The sequence below is a fragment of the Megalops cyprinoides genome, chromosome 2 (genome assembly GCF_013368585.1).
Source record: "Megalops cyprinoides isolate fMegCyp1 chromosome 2, fMegCyp1.pri, whole genome shotgun sequence".
Taxonomy (NCBI): domain Eukaryota; kingdom Metazoa; phylum Chordata; class Actinopteri; order Elopiformes; family Megalopidae; genus Megalops; species Megalops cyprinoides.
In genome coordinates this window covers 3,169,625-3,192,448 of record NC_050584.1, presented here as the reverse complement: position 1 = coordinate 3,192,448, position 22,824 = coordinate 3,169,625, and the positions used below count along the sequence as shown (strand labels likewise).

General features: G+C 46.6%; 1 protein-coding gene and 1 pseudogene across 3 annotated transcripts in view; one reads left to right on the top strand and one right to left on the bottom strand.

Moving 5' to 3' along the window:
• Positions 1–22,824, bottom strand: part of cracd (capping protein inhibiting regulator of actin dynamics) — a 31,800-nt gene that overhangs the window by 253 nt on the left and 8,723 nt on the right. Inside the window, exons 1-8 of one of the 3 annotated variants that reach the window (XR_005004700.1) lie at positions 10,792–10,864; positions 9,421–9,499; positions 6,965–7,114; positions 6,327–6,557; positions 3,095–5,462; positions 2,670–2,893; positions 2,374–2,533; positions 1,763–2,102 (exon numbers count right to left, since the gene is read on the bottom strand). Coding sequence is in view for 2 of the 3 variants with exons in the window: in XM_036520805.1 (XP_036376698.1) it covers positions 1,948–2,102; positions 2,374–2,533; positions 2,670–2,893; positions 3,095–5,462; positions 6,327–6,557; positions 6,965–7,114; positions 9,421–9,462 (3,330 nt within the window). In the remaining variant the exon portion in view is untranslated. Of the gene's footprint in view, positions 1–18; positions 2,103–2,373; positions 2,534–2,669; positions 2,894–3,094; positions 5,463–6,326; positions 6,558–6,964; positions 7,115–9,420; positions 9,500–10,791; positions 10,961–22,824 lie in introns of those variants that run through there. The other 2 variants (XM_036520805.1, XM_036520804.1) reach the window with 2 other exon arrangements.
• Positions 20,063–20,234, top strand: LOC118773857 (annotated as a pseudogene).

Here is a 22,824-nt window from a genome sequence, read left to right as displayed (position 1 = left end):
ATAACATCTGCATCACTTGAAAGAATCCCGCTATGATTAAGTGGAACATAAAGTGCAGTTATTAACAACTGTTTGTCACATATAACACTGTTTACACTACACTATTGCACACTACTGAAGTTAAAAACAAACATAGCAAAGGGGCTCTGGGACTGAGAATGAAATAACTTTAATGGTCCCGTCAAATCACCTCTTTACAGTACATTACAGTGTTGAGTGATGTGATGTGATGACAGGTCGGGTCAGCAGGATACAGACACTACAGGAAGAGAGGGCTGTGGGGCAGTGCGGTCATGTGCTGTGAGTTTGCCCGATCATGAGCCGTGTAGAAGAAGCTGATGGCCAGCAGAATCCAGCTGGCTTCACGTGACAGATCAGAAAGTAACGTCTACAGTAACACAAGTCATAGTTAGCACTGACACCAAGAACGCTACAGGATCTCTGGAACAAAAGTACCCAAAAAAAATTCAACTCATACCTTATACACAAGAGTCAGCCATGAATAAATAACCAAAACCTCATTTAAAACGGGCTGCTTGGAACAGCACCCAAAATAAATACAGAAAAAGGATCAGTTTGATTAAAAAAATCCGACATTGTATCCAGTATTATTTCACATATGCATGCGCAGAGTATTTTGGGTGGTGTTGGAAGGGTAATAATAGGGATATATTATTATTGTTACTATGTTATTTGCTATGCTAGCCCTTAACACATTGCTGCTCTCACAGTAAGTGTTAATAATGAAAGTAAAAAATAATGTCATGGAGTGCAGGCATCACATGTTATATTCTGTTAATACACATTTCCTCTGTTTTTCCCAGTGATCTGACACTGTTGGACATGCCTTATTTACATTGGTGCTGTGGGTCCAGGGCGGCTGTGATCGGCTGCATGACTTTAGTTAATTCCCTCATGTGCAAAACATCATTCATACACCATACATAAAACAGACCACACCCCTACGCCATGCAGCAGAAATGATACACCATACATCATATACCACACACAACGTCCATACACTGTACAGATCATGTCCACACAAGTGGCATACAGCGAGCAAGAACCAGGGGAAGCAGAGAACTGATCTTTAAACCAATCAAAGTCCTGAGTGTCTGTGATGTCATAGTTAACATGCTTCCAGGATGGATCACCCAGCACTTGGTGGTGGATGGTGCTATGACAGCATTGTCTTGGTGCGTCTATCGATAAACCATTATTCTAGCAAGGAACTTGGATTGAATTATATTATTTTGATTATAAAATAGAGATTGGAGATTTATTTAACTCAAATCTAGTTTGAATGTAATCATTACTGGAATGGTTTTATGTGATTTTATGTGATGGTAAGGTATTTTATTTCATGTATGTTAAAATGGTACTGCAAAAAAGCCCTTTCAGGCTTGATGAAGGCACACATTTGCGTATGTATACTCAGGAATATATTCATCTTTTGCTTTGCTATCTTTATAGAGGATTGATGGTTTGATGTCTTCATAGAGTCTGTCAGTTTTAATGTTCATTGTGATATTGATTGCTGCTTCTTACCACACTCTTCAGAGGACATTTTTACAAGAGAAGAAGATGGAAAAAGAAAGGATTTTAAACACAGACATTTGTAAATAATGCAGATGTGGATGGATGATCCTTTCTGAAACTGGAAGCTGTTAATCTTGAGAAACATGGTCAGGTGTGTTATGAGTTTAAAGCTGGATTCTCTGCTTGCCTAGGCTGTGGTCCAACAGCTGCCATTGTTACATACCAGACACCATATCCAGAGGATTTCCCTGCTTCAGCTGATAGTCACATGTAAAGTCTATCCTCTTTCTGAAGTCTCTGTGCACAGGATGAAGGTGTAGAACTAAACATAACCATGTGAATGTGAGGGTGTAGACTGTATTGAGGAAGGGTTCTGTGATGTCAGGACGGGGATGGGGTCAGGGCAGGTCACTTGATGATCTGCGGGCAGTCGCTCCAAGCTTTGGCTTTGCGCTTGGCCAGAGCGAGCCAGGCCGGCTCTGTGGACACCTGCGCAGAATCTGAGGCGGGGAAGCGCTTGGTCACCTCTTTCGCTGAAGGAGAGGTGGAGTCTGCGATCTCAACTGCAACACAGAGAGGCCAGGAGGGTGACTCTTCAGAGCCTGAGACTGTTCAGCTGTTCAAACAGGGGCAGGGAGGGAGCTGGGGAGGAGGCATCACCTGTGACGGAGTTGGGAAGGGTGTCTCACCTGTGACGGAGTTGGGGAGGGTGTCTCACCTGTGACGGAATTGGGGAGGGTGTCTCACCTGTGACGGAGTTGGGGAGGGTGTCTCACCTGTGACGGAGTTGGGGAGGGTGTCTCACCTGTGACGGAGTTGGGAAGGGTGTCTCACCTGTGACGGAGTTGGGGAGGGTGTTAGCCTTCCTCAGCTGCTCCCTGCGCTCGAAGCGGGCCAGTAGCGTGTCTGGTCTCGCCTGCTGCTGGGGGGGCAGTTTTGGGGCAGCGCTGCTGGTGCTGCTGCCCTGGGTGTCAGTGGGGCTCGTGAGCATGCTCTGTAGAGGAGGAGATGCTTGTTACACTTGATATGTGTTCATGTGAACGCATGTCCATGTCATGAAATAATCTGTCAATACGTGCAAATGCTGCCCACTTTCTTGCCGTGGAGAAAAAGAATACTTTGGTACGTACACTTTCTCGATCTTTGGCCTGTTTCTCGGCCAGCTTGACCTCCCTCATGTGCCGGCGTTCCTCTCGGCTCAGTTGCTGGTCCCGGAACCCCTTCTGTTTCTGCAGGGCCAGGGTGATCCACATCGGCCCCACCTCCTTCTCTTGCCCCCGCCCCAACGGCCCCGTCTCCTTCTCCTGCACCCGCGCACTATCCAGGGAGTGTCTGCTCTGCAAGGAGGGCTTCTCTGAAAAGGGAAAAGCACCAAAACCATACCTCAATAAAGACCACAACCTCCCCTCAATAAAGACAACAACTTGCATGTGACAAAAAACTACACTTTCACTACAACTGCATTCAGGCCTCTCCTACCTTCACACCTCTCCTTAATTAAAGACAACAGTTATACTAACACTGACTAACAACACACTGTGCTGACGGCCCTCACCACGTCTGAGCTCAGCCCTCCTGTCTCCTTTCTCTCGCCAGGGGATGTTGATGGAGGGAAAGAATGATCTCTTCTCCCGGATCTCCCCCTCCTCCTGCCGGCTGTGCTGGTCCTGGGGGGCGCTCTTCACCCTGTGCTCTTCCGTCTCCCCCGGGCCCCTCTCTGCTGCTGAGTCACTGGGACCTCCTCTACCCATCCTGGAGAGGGGAGAGGGGGGCGGGGTGGCAGTGGGGGGTTTGGGAGCTACGGAGGGTTTCTGATACAGAGGGGGCCTGGAGGACAGCTTCTCACTGTCGCTGCAGGAGGCTGGGATCAGAGGCCCAGTGGGCTGCGCTCTAGCCGGGGTGCTCTGGGGGGGTTTCCTACCACTGTCCCGGAGAGGAGAGGCGGGGCCGGAGAACACAGAAGCATCAGAGTCGGGATCTACAGGGGTGAGGGGCACAGGCACGCCGTCAAAGCTGTCCCCCGCACTGTACCTCTTCTTCCTCTTCTCTGTGGGCTCGCTGTGGAAACGCAGGGAGTAGTTGGTCCTCCGCAGTTTGACACCGAACGGGGACGGCTTCTCCTCACCAGTTTGTTTCTGCTCCGTGTCCTCCCTGCTCTCCGGACTGGACCTCTCGGATTCTGCTGGGGTCAGGGCCTCGGACAGAGATCGAGCTTTGGGGGACCCTGGGGGAGGGCTGGGTACCAGAAAGGACGGGAGGTCTTTGGCGAACACACATCCTTCTGTTGCGTCTGCGATTCGGACAGCCTTAGCACTGCGAATCTGGGCCTTCCCACCTGTGGGCTGAGAGCCGGGAGAGGGCAGCTCTGCCCGCACCTCCACCTGGTCCCCCCAGAGCAGCCCCTCAGATGGCCTGTTAGCATCTGGAAATTTCCGCCGGGCTGGCGTGATGGAGAACTTGGCATTAGCGGACATGGTCTTTCTGAGGTTGGTGTGTGAAAAGGGTTTCTGGTTCAGATCTTCACTTGTGGGTCGGCTCTGCTGCCAGCTGTCCTTCTCCTGGAACTTTCCCACGTCGGCTCCTTTGAAGATCTTGGAGCGTATGCTGGCCCACTCTGCTAGCACAGCGGCGCTGGCCTGATCGGCCGAGCGCTCATTTAGAGACTTTGTTTTTCCTGTGCCAGACCTGCGCTCTGGTGAGGTCTTTGTGGAGCTTTTGATTGGCTGGATGGCCATGGCTTTCTTGTCCTCAGCCAATCCCAGCAGAGACTTACAGGCCGGGTCTTTGATCTGGTTGAGGTTGACGGCTGCTCCGCAGAGCTGAGCTCCAGTGACCAGGATGGCCGTGTGCGGGACATACAGGGAGGAGGCGAGAGCTGGAGAGTCTGCGCCTCCTGCCACAGAGGCCTTGGGCTCCTTTGTGTAAGCAGCGCTACCCTGCTGGCCTAAAGGTGTCACAGGTGTCAGGTTAACCTTCTGGAACAGAATCTGCTTCTCTCCGGATGACACTTTGAAGCTGAAGGGCCTCTGTCTCTCCTCCATCTCCCTCCATCTAAGCTCCTCTGCTCGCCTCTGCTGTTCCCCAGGATCAGTCCCCTCCTTTGCTCCTGCTCTCCTCTCAGCCTCTCTCTCCTGCTCCTCCTGCTGCTTCCTCCTCTTCTCTGCCTCTCTCTTCAGCTCCTCCTGCTCTTGCATCCTTCTCTCCTCCTCTTCCTCTTTCTCTTGCTGTTTTCTCTCCTCTTCGTCACGCTGTTTTTCCTCCTCTTGCTGTCTCTCTTCTTCCAGCTCCCAGATCCTCTGTTGCTCCACTTCCTGCCTTCTCTTCTCGTCTTCTTCCCTCCCCTTCCTCTCCCTTTCTTCCTCCTCCTTCCTCTGTCTCTCCCTCTCTTCTTCCTCCTTCCTCTGTCTCTCCCTCTCCTCCTCCTCAATCCTTTGTCTCTCCCTCTCTTCTTCTTCCCTCCTCTTCCTCTCCCTCTCTTCTTCCTCCTTCCTCTGTCTCTCCCTCTCTTCTTCCTCCTTCCTCTGTCTCTCCCTCTCCTCCGCTTCTCTCCTCTGTCTCTCCCTCTCCTCCTCTTCTCTCCTCTGTCTCTCCCTCTCTTCTTCTTCCCTCCTCTTCCTCTCCCTCTCTTCTTCCTCTCTTCTCTGTCTCTCCCTCTCTTCTTCCTCCATCATCTGTCTCTCCCTCTCCTCCTCCTGTCTCTTTTTCTCCTCCTCTTCCCTCTGTTTCTTCTCCTCCAGATCTGTCAGTCTTCTCTGCTCCTCCTCCTGCAGTCTCTGCTTCTTTGATTCCTGGGGGAGTTTGTCCACAGGCTGCTGAGGGCTCCAGGGCTCCTCCTGGTTGCAGGGACTCGTTGCATTTTCTCTGTCTGCCTGTGATTCTGGCTCCTCCTGCAGAGCTTCAGGGAGAGACAAGTCCTGCAGATCCTGGGAAAATAAAACACTCCAGTTTTGTGTTGCCTGACCTGCATGTATCTGTGTCTGTAAACCACGACACAAAGGAAACCATCCCATAGCACGAAGAATCTAAACCAATCAGCTTCACTTCAACTGCAATCAGTCTCCCCTCCCTAAAATCTTTTACGTTTATCTGATAATTATACACAACCTTCATCTGGTTACTCATTAACCAGCTGCTTTGATTAACAGCCGCTTCCTTTTTTATTTAACTGCACTCTATGAGTATAACCTCTGTACAGTTCACATGAAATTGTTTTAATCTATTGAAGTTAAAATCTACCTCTGATCTCTTTTTATGATTAAAATGATTTAATGTAACCCAGTTTCTTCTGTGTAATTAAAACTGTTTAATCTGAAGTGCACAGTGTAATTATACAGCGTTTAATATAATTCATTAAAGAAGATTGAGCTGGTGAGTGATTCTAACTGAAACTGGAAAGTTTGTTCATCATCAGTACCAGACTCAGAGCAGATACTGTTTCCCCTTTGGAACTCTGGTACCCTGAATGTGGTGAAGCTGCATACTTACTGATGGACCTCATTACCACACCACTGTGGGATGGAGTGACAGGGGTGAGTGTGATCTGTATGCACTGTTCCACATGCAGGCTGATTAAATACACTGTTGTGTTCTTCATTTATAATAAAGTGAAGTAAAGTGTCTGCTGCGTGACAAAATGTGAATGACGTGTGAATGTAGTAAATACAACCTCACCTGTGTAAGGAGACCAGACCCCCTCTCACCTGTCTAAGGAGACCACAGCCCCCCTCACCTGTGTAAGGAGACCAGACCCCCTCTCACCTGTCTAAGGAGACCACAGCCCCCCTCACCTGTGTAAGTCGTCTGTGCTTCCGTGAGACGCGTTGGTTCTTGGGCTTGACGGACAGTTTGTGTCGGGCGGCAGTGTTGTCCAGGCGGGACACAGAGGCAGGGATGGCATCCAGGTTGATAGACTCGATGGTGCCAGCAGGGGGCAGTGCTCTCCTGGATCTGGGAGACTTTACAGGTGTTCCACTGCCTGCAGCAGCCTGCATTGGCTGACTGACTCCACCCTCATCACCCTGACAACAACAAATTTCCACACACTGATCCAATCTGCAGTATCACCGCACACTCCCACATTGTGCCATTATCCCACACACCCATATACCCCCCACACAGCACCATTACCCTGCACCCCCACACCCACACACCCCCACACAGCACTGTTACCCTGCACCTCCACACCGCCACACACCCCCACACAGCACCGTTACCCTGCACCTCCACACCGCCACACACCCCCACACAGCACCATTACACCACACAGCACCATTACTCTGCACCCCCACACAGTGCCATTACCCCACACCCCCACAAAACACTGTTACCCTGCACCCCCACACCCCCACACAGCACCATTACCCTGCACCCCCACACAGTGCCATTTCCCCACACCCTCACACCACCTGGCCTGCAGTTCCTTTACCTCAGACTGTGCTGGCTCCGCCTCCACCTGTGCCAGCACCTGCAAGGGGCTTCTGGGCACCTCTTCCTCATCGGAGCTTCCTGCTGCCCCCTCACTCTCCCTCAGGGGTGCGGACTTGGGCCCAAACCTGATGCTCTGTGCGATTTGTTTCTATTCAGACAGAGGACAGTGTCTATGTGCAACTGGCAAAATGAGGTATAGTGCTTGGGTACCATAAAGTGGTTTATTGAGTTCCATAAAGTCATCAGGTAGCTTACTTGTTTTCATCGTAATTTTTTTTTAAAAATCTTTCTCACCCCCCATGATACTCAGTTATTTCATTTGAAGAATGAAAAAACTGTTGACAAAGAGCCAACTGCAGGAATCAGAAAGTGAAGACTATCACACAGACGGGCCTGAGAGGAAAGAATCCTCTATGAGCACTCTCATATGAACACCAGCTCACCTTTTACTATACACAGAACCACAGACTTCACTGAAACAACCCGTGATGTGAGCATGTGACCCTTTATGTGCCCATTCCAATCTACATATACTCAGTGACCATTTTATTAGGTACACCTGTACACCTGCTCATTGATGCAAGTATCTAATCAGCCAATCATCTTGCAGCAACTCAGTGCATAAAATCATGAAGACATAGTCAAAAGTTCAGTTGCTGTTCAGACCAAACATCAAAATGGGTAGGAAATCTGATTTGACCGTGGGATGATTGTTGGTGCCAGATGGGGTGGTTTGAGTATCTCAGAAACTGCTGATCTCCTGGGATTTTCACGCACAACAGTCTCTAGAATGCATAGAGAATGGTGCAAAAAACAGAAAACATCCAACGAGTGGCAGTTCTGTGGGTGAAAACACCTTGTTAATAACAGAGGTCAGAGGAGAATAAGCCAAACTGGTCCAAGCTGACAGGAAGGTGACAGTAACCCAAAAAACCACAAGTTACAACAGTGCTATGCAGAAAAGCATTTCTGAACATACAACATGCCGAACATTGAGGTGGATGGGCTACAGCAGCAGAAGACCCCTCTGGGTACCATTCCTGTCAGCTAAGAACAGGAAACTGAGGCTACAGTGGGCACAGGCTCACCAAAACTGGACGGTAGACGATTGAAAAAACATCGCCTGTTCTGACGAATCTCAATTTCTGCTGTGACACGCAGATGGTAGGGCCAGAATTTGGCGTAAACAACATGAATCCATGGATCCATCCTGCCTTGTGTCAACGGTTCAGGCTGGAGGTGGTGGTGTAATGGTGTGGGGAACATTTTCTTGGCACACATTAGGCTACCAATTGAGCATCATTTAAATGCCACAGCCTACCTGAGTATTGTTGCTGACCATGTGCATCCCATTATGACCACAGTCTGCCCATCTTGTAATGGCTACTTCCAGCAGGATAACGCGCCATGCCACAAAACACACATCATCTCAAACTGGTTCCAGGAACATGATATTCCAGGAACATCAGTGAACTCCAATGGCCTCCACAGTCACCAGATCTCAATCCAATAGAGCATGGGATGTGGTGGAGCATTTGTGATGTGGAGGAATGGGACATTCGCAGCATGAATGTGCAGCCGACAAATCTGCAGCGACTGCATGATGCTACCATGTCAGCATGGAGCAGAATCTCTAAGGAATGTTTCCAGCACCTTGTCGAATCCATGCCACAAAGAATTCAGGCTGTTCTGGGGGCAGAGGGGGGTTCTACTCAGTATTAGAGAGGTGTATCTAATCAAGTGGTCACTGAGTGTATTCACCTCAGGTCCTCCTAAAGCAACCTCCAGCCTGCACCTCAAAGGCCTCTACAGGCTGCATGATGATCCTGGGGCCACTAGAGGTTGCTGTGAAATTAGCTCAATGACTGTAACCCTTCTGTATTTTGACAATTAGCACATACATATGTCTTGTGGAGAGCACAGCCCACAAATAATTTAAAACTCATAGCTTAGATAATTTATATAAGGAGATGGACATATTTAAATGTGTGGCTTTCTACCATTTTCTAGTTTTTTAGTGGCTTTGTGTATGTAGTATCTGTGTGTGAATTAAAGCCCTTTGCGTGCCCAAACCCACGTGCAGTATTAAAGCATCTGTTCGAAGCAAATGTATTTCATTCATTCTTTTAAAATACATTCATATTGTTATTTGGTTTTTCAAGTATTGTGTAGCTTCTGAAACAATTGACTCAAGTTTTATCTTTCCTGGTCTGTTTGGTCCCTGACAGATTATAAGCACTGAGAAAATAACTAAAGGTTTTATTATGTGTAACATATTATATGCAACACAGGCCAGTGTCATGTACAGCATGGGTTTGACTGATGTTTAATACGTGTGTGTTCTATGTGACACAGATGAGTGTTTTATGTTTTATGTTTTATGTCATATGTTTTATGTGTGTGTGAGTGTCACCATGTCTCATACTGGTGAGGTGGAGAGAGCAGCGGACACACCTGCAGGTTCCTGACTTTATCGGACACGTTGTCCTGGGACATGGTCTGTCCTGTGACGGCTTCCTCTGTGACAATAACACTATGGTGCGACACAGAGGGACAGCTGGCATTACACTCGCTGCAGAGCACACAGCACAGCTGAGTGGAAACACTCTATACACACAACAAACATACACACTCTATACTCACACCAAACATATACACTCTACACATGCAACATTTTAGCAAACTGTAACCTTAAAGCTTATAGCTGATTTTTTATTAAAGCTGATAGTCTGCATATTCACCCCATAGTCACTGTATCATTTCAAATCCAAACTGCTGGAGTACAGATCAAAAACAACTAAATTTCTCACTGTGCAAATACTTTTGGAGTTCACTGTATATACGATACCACACACACCATATATACACAAAGCATACAGATTCAAACACCATACACACACCACATATACACCAAACATCCACACTCACAAATACCATACACACACTGAACCACACATATTCACTCCATATACACATCAAATGTACACATATACACCCATATACACTCATATATATATATATATATATATATACACACACAAAACATACACAATGAGAGAAACAGCACACAGCAACTCCTCCTGTTCTAGGTTGCACAGCTGTAAGCAGTGAGCTACCAGCACTGTGAGGCCTTGCTCTGCACCTAACATCATTATTTCTGCAATGATTTCCACAGGTCAAAATCAGAAACAGGAGTTTGGAGCAATAAAAGTTATTATTCATGTTGAGTTGTGATTCCTGTGTTTGAATCATTTCAATTCTTTGAATATCATATTAAATATGCCTGTTTGCATGTGTGTTCAGTGATGCTTATTCTTTTCTGCGGTTATTCTCATGAATGGTTTCATCTTTGAGGTCGGTCACCTGAACATTTGGTTAATGTTTTCAGAAACCCAGGGTGCCACAGTGTTGGTCCATGCACAGTGTGATTTTCTACAAGCGTCCTTTTCAGTTAAATATCACATAAAATATGGAGGAGTGAAATAAAACCGAAGGGAGCAACAAATACAGCGTCAGCACTTCATCTAAATGGGACCCATACAGCCAAGATTTCCCTGTCAATGTTCTTATAACCACACACAGCACTCGCCACTGCTGGCCGTGCCACAGTGAGTAAATGCAATAACTTCCTTGAGTTCTGATGGGTTTGAATATTAAAAAAGCATGTGTATGAGCAGCACCACTACGTTACAGTTCAGCACAATTACAGGACAGCAGAGCGCAATTTCATCATTCTCCAACAGCATTACAGCACAGCACTCTATCTGAGTTTCCCGCTGAAGCTGAGACCCTGAAAAGAGGAAGAGAGGGATGAGGCATCTTTACCTCAGATGCTGCTGGGTCTCCTCTTCCTCGGAGCTGAGCCCGTTGCAGATGTCTCCATTGGGCTGATCACCTCTCAGCGTGGCCTCCTCGAAGCTGCTGTCAGGCGCCTTCTTCTTCCTCTTTCCAAACAGCTTTCTGAAGGGTTGGAATTTGCCCTGTCGTCTCTGCTCTGCAGATCAGAAATGATAACGCAGCGGCAGTGAGCTTATCTCCCTGATATCCCTCCTCAGCCCTGTTTAAATACAGCCCATGGCATGCACCAAAGCCAAGGTCAAGGAGTGGTCCTGGCAGAGCGACATGTGGCAGTAAGAATGAGCTCACACTTTCACACCTCTCACACCCAGCTGCTCAGATACACACCTGTGCATTCACACCTGCCGGCTGTATTAATAGACGCAGACACAGAACTGATGGAGAGCAGCACTTACGGTACTTGCTTTTACTGAGCAGACTGAGGAACGAGAGCCAAAGTGAGACAACTGCATCGTCCACACATACACGCGCGCTCACACACACACACACACTCACATGCACACACTCACATGCGCACAAACACACACTCACTCACACACACACACACACACACACACACTCACATGCACACACTCACATGCACACAAACACACACTCACTCACACTCACATGTACACACTCACATGCACACAAACACACACTCACTCACACACACACACACACACACATCAAGTGTCCATTCAGATTCATATGACGGTCTCTGTCTTTGGCTCCTCAAATCTGACAAGAAAAGTCTTCGTTTGAACTTCATTGATTCCCTCAGGCTTTCACAGCCAAGGAGTTTATTACAGGAAGACACATTTACAAGAATCATAACAAAGTCTACTACTGAGAAGGACAAGAGAAATGATTTTTTATATATTACAGTTGAAGAATGTTTGTCAGTTCTGTTTACAGTGGAAGAGTATCTCAGAGCTGAGTGTCAGGATGGGAAAGAGCAATTGGGACAGCTTCCTGTGCACCATCCCCCCATGGCTCTGATTTCTGACCTGTGCCCTCCGTCCATGGAGAGGGCCATGCTTTTCTGGAGAGGATACAAAGAGGAAAGAGTGACAGTAAAAGCAGTCACTTGTGGACTTTTGGCCAGGAGCCCTGTGAGGCTGGAGTATCCAAATGACCTTGAGCACCATCCCACAGGAAAAGGAAAAGCAGTTTCCCATAAACACACAGACCACCTGCGCAATCACTACACGATGACTGTACAACCACTGCACACCTCAAACTCCACATACACTGTACATCTATTCTCAGTCAGTAACTGAAAGAACGGTCAGCACATCAACAAAGTTTACTGTGTGACGACCTGAATCCAAGACTCAGAAGAATTAAACCCAAACCCTGACCCATCCTCCTAAAATAAAGGGCTATCATTGGCCGGAACACAAGTACACTGTCCCCGCCCTGCTGAAATAGAGATTTACTATTGGGCAGAGCACAGCACACTGTCCCCGCCCTGCTGAAATAGAGATTTGGCATTGGGCAAAGCACAGCACACTGTACAGGCAAACAGTGGATCCTCTCTTCTGTTTCCACTCTGCTGAATTAAGGAGCTGAAATTGGGTGGACCAGAGGTGTTGTTGAGATCTTCTTCCTACACCACAAATAAAAGACTACAGAGAGACCTTTTTTTTCATTTCTGCGCTTCCTGGAGTCTGGCCTTTCCTTGGCAGTAACTCACTCATGATAGCAAGCCTCAGGCTGAGAATATGAATCTATTCTGTCTCCACAAAAAGGCCCAGCAAGGAGAGGAGATGTCAGAGAAAAGTGTTGATGTGCAACAGTCAGTAAAAACAAGGTATCTCTGAGAGCTGCAGCTCAGGACAACATTAAAGCCCTGGAGCAGCATTCAGTGCAACGTAAACACAGCATAAACAACAGTGTAAATCGCAGCGTAAACAACAGCATAAACCACAGCGTAAACTACAGTGTAAACCACAGTGTAAACAACACTGCAAACAACAGCGTAAACCACAGTGTAAACCACAGCGTAAACAACAGTGTAAACCACAGTGTAAACAACACTGCAAACAACAGCGTAAACCACAGTGTAAACCACAGCATAAACCACAGCGTAAACCACAGTGTAAACCACAGTGTAAACCACAGTGTAACAGCTGTAACCAGCTGCTGTAACAAATGTGAAATACAATTATTTCTTCCATGGCTTCCAGTCTGTATTATCTATTAAAACCCAATGACGGCCTCAACTAAAACAACACTAGAAAGTGTTTCACATGCAGTGACTCCACATGCTGAACACAAACATACCTGTGCTCCGTCTGTGTGTGTGCATAAGTGTGTGTGTGTGTGTGTGTGTGTGTGTGTGTGTGTATGTGTGTGTGTTGAATCCTGGCTGCTCCCCATGAGACAGAACAGATGAACAGACTGAAATCGGGGTTTGGTGAGGGGATGTAAGCATTTAGGAAAACCTGTAAAAGAACAGAGGAAATCCACTCCACAGCAGATAAGGACAACTGAAATCACAGCACTGCACACCAATCAAGGCCCAGCTGCAGAACTATCACACATTTCACTATAAATGCTTACCAAATTATTTCACCAGCACAGCACACCGTTCTTAAAGAGACAGTGTTAAAAGTTAAAAGAAGAGGTGGGTCTATATGAATAATTTCTTTATTTCATTTATGGAACGAGATGAATGCAATATTGATTAATATTATTTTAAAAAAGGTGAAAAAGGACTGTCTCTTTAAGTTGAGGTCCAAAGCGTTATATATTTACCTGGAGTTTTGGGTATTGTCAAATCTGTACAAACGTCACACCCTTTGGTGTCTGTTTCCATGGTAATGGCAGGGTTTGTCTGCAGGAAAGAGGGGCAGTCTGAGCTTGTTGTTCTGCTGTTCCACAGTGTGTGTGCTAGGCTGTGTAACTCCCAGAAACAGACGCCATTACAGCACGCTGCACAGGAACACTCTCACACACTGTCCCGAATGTCGAAATGAAGCGGAGCCCGCGAGCACCTTTCCTCAGACCCACCTGAGCAGAGTCTAAGGACACAGTCTGATACCAGTCTCACAGCACAACCTGAGAACACAGTCTATATTAACACAGTCTGTGAACACAGCCTAATACCATAGTCTGGTTGCACAATCTGAGAACACAGTGTAATAACAGCCTAATAGCTCAGCGGAATCACACAGTCTGATGACATAGTGTAATAATACAGTCTGAGAGCAAAGTCTTACTGCTGTATCTCTGCCCCAGGGCCACGTTACAGATGAGCAGCTTTGTATGCAGGCTGAGTCCTACAAAAGGATTTGAAACCATCCATGTCTTTTGCCAACAAAGACTGGGACAGTAATGAACCTGGCTTTGATGTGCCAGAGACTGGGGTGGGTAGGTGGGCTGCTGTTTCCTGGTCTTACCGCTCTCATGTGCTCTGTGATTTTACAGGCACCTGCAGGTTGCTCAGTGATGTCAGTGGAATAACAACTATCCTCAGACGAGCTCCCGCTTCACTGTAGTGTACTATGTGACAGTTGTGCCTATCCTCCCATGGGCCCCCACTTCACTGCGGTGCGCTGTGTGACTTGCAGTGTAAGGAACAGCACCATTTTCTGGGTGTGAGAGTGTAGGGGAATGTATTCACTTCAGGGCTCCTGTGTAAAGTGCAGAGGTGTCCGACTGGCGATTCCAAACCAGGAATTAAAAGCACTATCTGCCTCTGCTGTGTCTGCTTCCCCTGTCTGTCTCTTCTAAGTTCTGCCATCTGTTCTTGTAACTGAGAGAAATTATCACTAACAATCTGTTACCATAACATTTCATTTAGAGCATGACTGCATGAATGAAGGAATTTACTGAAATAACATACGACTGCACCGCATCCTATAAAACTCTGTAAGGGTATCCGCCTGTAAAACACTGAAACCATTTTTCCTCATCCTTTTACCTTTTGTCACTCATTCACAACCTCCAACACACTGAGCCACATCACAGCTGCAGCCTCTCTCTCTCTCTCTCTCTCTCTCTCTCTCTCTCACACACACACACACACATACACACAGTGGATGCCACAGTCAAGCCATGAGTGCTTAGCCACTCCCTCTACATGAATATTCTATCATGTGAGCAGAGTCCTTAGGACAGTACTGAGAGGGAAGTCATGCTTTCACTGTAAATATCAATGCATTAATGCATTAATGCTGGATGCCAGTCTGCAGACCCTCTCAGAAATGCCCTCAGGTGCATCTATCAGTGGAAAATGAGCAGAGCCTGGTTCTGATAGGAGAGCAGTACCAAGCCTAGTAGAGCTGCAGAGGGCACGGTGGTACCAAGCCCAGCAGTGCAGCAGTACCGGGACCAACAGAGCAGCAGCACCCATCACCAGCAGCAGGCCGGGTGTGGCCGCCGAATGAGTGTCTCTAACAAGGCTGCAGTGAAGCAATGACAGCAGAGAGGAATGAGGGTGACCTTTAACCTTTTACCTATTTCAGCCTCACAGTGCGACAGAATCACGCACCACCGCAGCCAAGCCTTAGGAAACATTGATCCCTCCGGGACAGGCCTTAAACTGGGGGGAACAGGGCTGCCCTCAGAAAAACACAGACACGGTTCAGCTGCACATGAGCCTGGTCATCAGCAACCAGGGAACACAGAAGAGCAACAGACTTCCTGATATTCAATCATTTCATAACTAATTTAGAAATAAGAATACTAATCACCCCTGGGATCAAAGCAGAGCCAGGAGAGAAGAATGCAGGGTCTTTACAAACTTATTTCAGGAATAAAATGGAGGATTGTTTCACATTTGTGTCTGGAGTAAAATGGAGGACTGTAACATTCATGTCTGGCTTAAAGCAGACGAGGTGTGTTAATTCCTGGAGGAGATGCACACATCCTGCTGAGCTTTTGGTTGAGTTCTTCCATTTTATACAACCAAACATGACCTATGGAACAAACATACATCACCCAGGAAAAGTCAACCATAAAGGAAGTCATCTTTTACACAAAAAGAGTAATTTTAAAACTCTAATCAGTATTTAAAAATGAAACCTTAAAGTATAATGCTCCTCCGACTCTCTCTCAGCACAGTCAGCACAGTGCCTCCCCTCACAGCAGAGTCTCTCTCCTGATAGCACAGAGTCTCTTCTCATAGCACAGTGCCTCCCCTCACAGCAGAGTCTCTCTCCTGATAGCATAGAGTCTCTTCTCATAGCACAGTGCCTCCCCTCACAGCAGTCTCTCTCCTGATAGCACAGAGTCTCTTCTCATAGCACAGATTGTCTCCTCACAGCACAGAGTCTCTCCTCACAGCACAGGATGTCTCTGTTCTCCTGCTCTCTGACACAGTAACCTACAGTTCCACACATTAGGCTCCCATGGAAACCAATTGCCCGAGCTCTGTGAACAAGGGAACACCTTGCAAGCAGGAGCTCATTGTAACTGACACCCCTGAGCCTGACTCCCGCTCCCCACCCCAAACAGAGAGAGAGAGAGCCTCCTCCCCAGTCACACACACAGCCCAGCTCTGCAGCTACACCAGGCTGTGTGTGTGTGTTTATGTGCATACATGTGCTTCTGTGTGTGTATGTGTGTGTCTAAGTGTGTGTGGGTAAGCACCTTAAAGAGCTGCATGGAAGAGACAGAGAGGAGTGGTGAAATGCACAGGGTCACATGATGAGCACAGTATTGCATCTACAAATGTGAAGTAAAGTGTTGTGGCCTCTGCAGCATTAGAAACACACATATTCCACATTCAGAATTACACAATGGCACCTTCCCACTGACTGCATAAAAATATCATGATGGATGATGTATGTGTATTGACTGTGTTAGCTTTACTGTTATTGATTATACTACAGACATAACTTCCATATATCATAAACCACACATTATAACCATTTAAACTCATATGTAAGATGAACTCAGCAGAAAAGTGTTTTTTTTAAATATTTTAATAATTTTGCTTCTGATGCTATTTTTAGCCTTCTCACTGGTAGCCGTAGTAAACAACATGGCCGTACTTTCAGAAAGAAAGCCTAACTGTGTTTGGCTGGATTTCTCTGTACACTCAGCCTCAAAGCCGCTGCCCACCCTCTCCCTACAGGAACGTCTCTGTGAGAATGCAGTCTTACCTTGTTGTTGTTCTTTCTCTGTGTGTATGAGGGCTTCTCTGACTCGCTGTCGTCAGCAGGGAACTGGGGCATTACCTGGAGTGTCAGGTGGCACTATGCGCAGGTGCAATGAATATGCGTGTGGGTGTGTGTGTGTGTGTGTGAGTGTGTGTGTGTGTGTGTGTGTGTGTGTGTGTGTGTGTGTGTGTGTGTTTGTGTGTGTGTGTGTGTGTGTGTGTGTGTGTGTGTGTGTGAGTGTGTGTGTGTGAAAATTGAAATTTTACCTCAAAACTGGTCATTTCTGTTAACCAGTTTGGTTTGTTTACTGAACACTGTCTACTTTCTTTTCACTGTGTCATGCTGTAAATGTCTTCTTTATGCAATGAATTTATTAAAACAATCTGCCTTCATAACCACTGTGCTACACGGCACCCCAGACGCAATGCAGCTGGCAGGGAAAACGTGTTTTAAAGAGACAGAGGCACCAAGCAGCAGGACGGGCAGACCTGACGGGTCATCGCAGGACACTTCTGCCCATCAAAACTCAGGTTAAACCATTTAAGCATCAACATCCATTTATCTTAAGAAAGAAGCAGCTGAGATGAAAATATCTGTGTTAAAATGTGTCATTACTACTTGTGAGGCCTGGCAGTGCTTACCCTAGCTGCTGTTCAGTGTTCAGTGCTGGGTTGTTGGTTGAGGGGGTGGGGGGGGGGGGGTGTTTTGCGGGGTGAGGGGTCTGTAATACACTCTGCCAGCATCACAGTGTAACACAAGTAATGTTTGTTTCCAAGCCAAGCAGCAGGAGGAACAGAATGTGACTGTTGATGAACAGGCTGACAGATACACAAAGGCTGATTATACCAGAGCATTCCTGAATAACTGTGTGTGTGTGTGTGTGTGTGCGTGCATGCGTGTGTGTGTGTATATGGTGTGTGAATATCCAAGTGTAAGTACATGTCTGTATATAGGGTGTGTGTGTGTGTGTGTTTATACTGTGTACATCGGTGTAGTGTGCGTGTGCCACTGTATGTATGCGTGCATAAAGTGTGTATGTGTGAAAGGATTGATTATCTCAGGTCTATAACAGCATTGATTCCATGTGTCTGAGTGGCATTATTATCATGTTCCAAAACACACACAGAGTTGCATGCATGCACACACGCACATAAATTAACAGCTTCAGGAGGGGACCTAAGGAAATAAGATTTCCTGATAGGATGAGACACTGCAGATAGTATTAGAGATGCTTCACCAGCACACTGCCTATTTGCACATATAATAACAGGGCAAGTCTTCATAATGTCCCTCTTAAAATATGTGCTTGGAAGATAATGTAGTAAAAAGGAAGATCTTAAATAGCTTGCATGCTTTTCACATGAGAACTAATGAAGTCCTCAATTTGGAAAGCCAAGAATGACAGCTTCTCTGCACGCGATGCACTCGGTGCACACGGAGAGTGAAATTGCACCCATCATCCTTCCATACCTCTCTCATGCAATTAACTCATCACTAACCTCTGGCATTGTCCCCGAGTCCCTTAAGCAGGCAAGGGTCCACCCACTAATTAAAAAACCCACTCTGAACCCCTCACTAGTCAACAGCTATAGGCCAGTCTCCCTACTCTGCAGAACTCTACAGTATCTCGCTGACCTCTTGTGATACTTCTCGATAACTCTTAGCATAGTGATGCGCTTATTCGGAAGTCGCTCTGGGTAAGATCATCTGCTAAATGAAATAATGTAATGACGCAATGTAAAGATACAACAGCCTCATGCGCTAACAGAGAGTGCGTGTGACACCAGGAATGCGCAAGCTACTGCTGTCATGCTAAAGCGTCAGCAAAGTGATGCAAAAACCCATCTGTACCATAACCTGCAGTAAGGCATACAACCCCGGACACCCAGATCACCTCTGCAGCACCAGGCCTAACTGTTCCAGCTTTTAAAATCACTGAGTGGCGTATTTATCATCCTTTCCCTTTAAATTGCTCCTGCGCTGTTGTTGATACTGTTGTTGCCATCAGAAGGCAGTAATGCCTGTAAGAAGCAGTAATTACTGCATTTAAGATGGCACATATCTAATCAATACAGGTTCAGAAATATAATGTTTGTGTTAGGCTTATGTAGAGATATACAGTATAACTCACAAAGAGAGGGTACGATTTTGTCTGAAATGGTTCCCTGAAACTTTAAACACAAATATTCAGGTAAGTGGTGTAATAGCCATTTGTAGTGTTCCCAAAACAAAAGTGCTGATCCTGACTGATCCTCTGCAGTATAACAATAAAAATGAGTTTTGTGTGTGTGTGTGTGTGTGTGTGTGTGTGTGTGCGTGTGATATAAAACTCCACCACACCACTAGGTGTCGCTAACTTCACAGTTTAAGTGCAGAATTTCACCTATAATCGCGTCACTGTTGATCCTTCAAATCTGAATCTCTCCCCGTCCGTTAGCCTACTCTGAGGCTGTAGTTCTCGGCAGCGCACCATGATGCGCTGCGTGCCTGTGCAGGACTGCGACCGCAGAGCGCAGGAGAGCAGCAGGTTGACATACAGCTCTTCATGCTGAGATAGCCTACTGAAACAGACCAGTGTAATTTGATTTTGCAAAGAAACATAAATCTCTGAAAATACGTGCAATGATATTTTTCAGATAATAAGAGTTTGCACCATACAAAGAAACCAAGAAACTGCTTTACAGTAGTGAAATTGTATTTTTGTTATTTAGATGTGTTATTGATGACTAGACTGTGCCCTCTGGCAGATGGAAGGCTGCATGATATCACCAGATGCCCACTGTAGTGAAATAATTCACTTTTACTTGAGTTTCCCACATACTTAACAGAAAGTGGACTCTGATCAGTACACACACTCCAATTTACAAATACTGGCATCTGCTTGGCAGAGAATGCACAGATTGTCTTCCTACAAGGCTGCAAGCATCTCTCACAACTCTTTTGAATTAAAGTGTTGTCAGAGGGTGGCAAGATTGAAGTGTCACCAAGTAAAAACATGTTGAATGTTCTAGCTCATTTCCCACACTGTTGCATCCTGGGATATTTTCAGAGATTTTAAAGGGCAGTAGTTTACAATATTTGTCCATTAATATAGAATTTAGCAGTAATTGTGGTTTTTAACAGTGTCTGTGTGGGGAATGTTACGGATTGCAACACATTGCAAAACTCTTCTCTTATCAGTTTATCAGTTTATGGTCCTCTATCTGGGGACCATATATTAAACTGATTTTTGGAACAGGGAGATGGAATAGGGGCTTGGTCCATCCATTCCACACATCGCCCTAGTATTGCAGTACCCCCAGGAACGGTACACTCTGCTTCCGGGATAAAATGTGGTTTAAAGAACAGAAAGTGAGGCAGAAGTACAGGGATGCCTTTCTTAGAACAGTGATAGACAGGCAGTGTACAGACCCTGCTAGCTGTCAGTACATAGGGGGCTGCTTTTGCTCTGTTCCCCATTGTTGCTGTTAATGTTGGCTGGCTGAGGGTTAGTTTGGAGTATTTAGTGTCAGACTTGGGATTCCTCACCTCTTGGAGTACAGATGGTTGTGAGATTCTAAAACTGGTTTTATCTCTTTTAAGTTACAGCTTATTTTCCTGTTTCCTACCTGTTTCCTGGTCTTTCTATGGGTACTTCTGTGTTTGTTTTCAGGTATAATTGTGTCTTATTTATTGTGATTTTTTATATTTAGAATTTCTGTTGCTTTCCTACTGTACATGTATTGATTTTCAGGTTTAGAAAGGCATTTATTAAATAAAACAATGTTTATCATTATTGCTAGTATCAGCGTTAAGACCTTTGTTGGTGTTAGGAAGGGTACCCACACACTCACACACTCAGTCTTACACACACAGACATGCCTGTAACCCTAGCCTCTGGTAGAGTATGTGTGTACAGTATTAGGACCCCAGAGGTAGACAGGAGCATGCTTATTTTACAGCATTCTTACTCAGCTGAGTCTGTAAATTTGGCCCAGTCAGAATGGTGGCTGTACATGAATCCAGACTGGGCACGTGTTGGTTATATGTCAGGCGAGCGTTGGTTGTGCATTGGGCCTGTGTGTCAGTTATGTTTTGGGCATGCGTTGGGCCTGCATTGGCATGCGCTGGTTATGTGTTGGTTATGTGTTAGGCCTGTGTTGGCTGTGTGTTAGGCCTGTGTTGGCTGTGTGTTGGGCCTGCGTTGGGCATGCGCTGGTTATGTGTTGGGCCTGCGTTGATTATGTGTTTGTTCTGTGTTGAGCCTGTGTTGGTTATGTGTTGGGCCTGTATTGACTGAGTGGCCTGCACTGGCTGTGTGTTGGTTATGTGTTGTGCCTGTGTTGGGCCTGCATTGGGTGTGTGTTGGTTATGTGTTGTGCCTGTGTTGGGCCTGCATTGGCATGCGCTGGTTATGTGTTGGTCCTGTGTTGGTTATGTGTTGGGCCTGTGCTGGGCATGTATTGGGCCGACGTTGGGTATGTGTTGATTATGTTCTGGGCCTGCATTGGACATGAGTTGGGCCTGTGTTAGGGCTGGGTTAGACCTGTGCTGGGTCTGCATTGGGCCTGCGTTGGACACAGCAGGCTGACTGTGCTACATTACACATCAAACAGCAGCATGTCCCCAGGCTGCACCAGCATGTCAGGAGATTATTATTAGAAACTTGAGAAAAAGGATGCAGGGAGGTATGGAGGCAGCCCCACTCAGAGCAGAAAAAGGATGCAGGGAGGTGTGGAGGTAGCCTCACTCACAGAGTAGAAAAAGGATGCAGGGAGGTGTGGAGGCAGTCTCACTCACAGAGTAGAAAAGGATGCAGGGAGGTGTGGAGGTAGCCTCACTCACAGAGTAGAAAAAGGATGCAGGAAGGTGTGGAGGTAGCCTCACTCACAGAGTAGAAAAAGGATGCAGGGAGGTGTGGAGGTAGCCTCACTCACAGAGTAGAAAAAGGATGCAGGGAGGTGTGGAGGTAGCCTCACTCACAGAGTAGAAAAAGGATGCAGGAAGGTGTGGAGGCAGTCTCACTCACAGAGCAGAAAAGGATGCAGGGAGGTGTGGAGGTAGCCTCACTCACAGAGTAGAAAAAGGATGCAGGGAGGTGTGGAGGTAGCCTCACTCACAGAGTAGAAAAAGGATGCAGGAAGGTGTGGAGGCAGTCTCACTCACAGAGCAGAAAAGGATGCAGGGAGGTGTGGAGGTAGCCTCACTCACAGAGTAGAAAAAGGATGCAGGGAGGTGTGGAGGTAGCCTCACTCACAGAGCAGAAAAAGGATGCAGGGAGGTGTGGAGGCAGTCTCACTCACAGAGCAGAAAAGGATGCAGGGAGGTGTGGAGGTAGCCTCACTCACAGAGAAAAAAAAGGATGCAGGGAGGTGTGGAGGTAGCCTCACTCACAGAGCAGAAAAAGGATGCAGGGAGGTGTGGAGGCAGTCTCACTCACAGAGCAGGACAGGAAGGCAGCATGGAGGCAGCAACACCCAGTATGATGGAGACGTTTGTGACTCCTTTCCTTTGTCCTAGTGTGTTCTAAAGTTTTACATTACATTAGCTTAGTATAAAGCGTGTAGGACCACATGTATCAACAGTGCGTACGCACTAAAATCGTGCTGAGCACTTTTCTACACATCAAACGGTATTTATGAAAAGATACTTCCCGGGAAAACATGCGTACCTCTGCACATGGTCTCCAGGGCCCTCATTTATCAACAGTGCGTACGCACAGATCTGTGCATAATGGTTTCGTACGATCATTCCTGCGCAAAGTGTGGAATTTATGAACTTGTGCTTAGGAATGTGCGTACATATACGCACATCTCTGACCATGCGTACGCACAACACCCAGTGGTAGAATAGCAAAACTGCAAGTAGAAACCATTGTGAATGTGTGATGTGAACATCTGTCTAGTATTGTAATTGATTGATAATTACT